Source organism: Penaeus japonicus, unplaced genomic scaffold (assembly GCF_977035675.1).
Source record: "Penaeus japonicus unplaced genomic scaffold, GWHDUDI00000001_assembly GWHDUDI00000031, whole genome shotgun sequence".
Taxonomy (NCBI): Eukaryota; Metazoa; Arthropoda; class Malacostraca; order Decapoda; family Penaeidae; genus Penaeus; species Penaeus japonicus.
The window spans coordinates 21370049-21371469 of NW_028234433.1; the positions used below are offsets into that span (position 1 = coordinate 21370049).

Here is a 1421-nt window from a genome sequence, read left to right on the forward strand (position 1 = left end):
TTATGATGATGGTAATGCTGTAATGAATAGTAGAATGAGTATGATAATGCCCATGAAGATGACGATGAATATGATGCCAATAATAACAATAAATAAAAACATCAGACAAAAGGAACCACTTGTCCATTTCTACATTTCGGCAACTCGCGCCTCCTGCCACTGGCAACTGCACATCCTCTCCCTTATCGCTCGACACCGCACCCCGTGACGCTGTCCGCTGGCACTGGCGTCCTCCTGCGGCCAATCCTTCGGAGAAGAGTGCCGCATGCGGGCGAGGTGCGGCTTCATGTGCCTCCCTCTGAAATGGTGTTGAAACTGAAGGTTCTGAGATAGTAGTAAGGATGGTGGACTCGTGACGGTGCCTGACGTCTGTTAGTCAGTCTGTTTGTCTGCTAGTCTGCTCGTCTTCCAGCCTGCCCTTCTAAACTGCTGTCACGGCGGCATGCCTCAGGTAAGGGGGAGAGCGGGGAGGAAAAGGGCTCTGGACTCTGGTGCTTTGTTTCCATTGGAAGTGGGAAACCATTGGCCGGTCAACTGGACGATGACTGTTCTCGACCCAGTTGTTCTTTTTCGGTGTTTGCTTTTGTTGACTTATTTGTTTCTTTGTCTTTATTTCTTTGCGCGCACACACACGCACACCCGTACAGGCACATGCATGGTGTAATAGGCTTGACTTGATGGTGATAGCGGGGATTGCCGCACGGACGCAACTGACGATGGTATGTGCTCTTCGGTTTATTGTGGGATCTTAATTGGGCAGATGTAGGGGGCGGCAGCTAAGCAGGAACTTTACACTCAAGACTAAGACTACTGTTAAGTGACGTGCATCATGTAACATTGGGTATTCTTGTCTCGTAGCCACTTCTAGGGTCCTCCTGTCTCACATCGGTACATTCATTGTATGACGCTTTGAACGCACTGCTTGCTTTGTCTTTGCTCCTGTGTGTCTCCGTATATATAATGTAAGAGCACGTTAGATTCAGTTCCTTTCTATGGCAATATGTCACGGAGTTACTCGCTACAATCCCCCAGCTCAACCCAGGATGGGTCGAGTGAAAGTTAGAGCAGTGGAACACATTAATACATCATACATTGTATCATCATATCGTATTTCACGCGGCAGATAATTCTCAGCTATCAATCAGTATCACATCATGTACATTTTTAAGCGCATTCATAGGACTTCGAAGTTTGGAGTGATTTGGAACTTTGACGTGACCGCATAACCCAATATTCACATGTCAGTTCCGCTACTGCTAGCAAATGATCACTCATTTTATGCTGTATTATGATCCTTCTGTTCGCTGTATACTGAATGCAGTGCAACCTCCTCATATTACGGGCAACCCGTTTTGTGAACCTTAGGTCACACGAACTTCCGTTTGCACATCCTACATATCATGCAACAAAACCTTGTAAAG

General features: G+C 46.7%; 1 protein-coding gene across 2 annotated transcripts in view; it reads left to right on the top strand.

Moving 5' to 3' along the window:
• The first annotated feature begins 201 nt into the window (after window positions 1-201).
• LOC122253365 (guanine nucleotide-binding protein G(q) subunit alpha-like) overlaps window positions 202-1421 on the top strand; it is a 14485-nt gene continuing 13265 nt past the window's right edge. The window contains exon 1 of one of the 2 annotated variants that reach the window (XM_086555954.1): window positions 202-451. In XM_086555954.1, coding sequence (XP_086412080.1) covers window positions 443-451 — 9 coding nt within the window. In that variant the 5' untranslated portion in view covers window positions 202-442. Of the gene's footprint in view, window positions 452-645; window positions 720-1421 lie in introns of those variants that run through there. The other variant, XM_086555953.1, reaches the window with a different exon arrangement.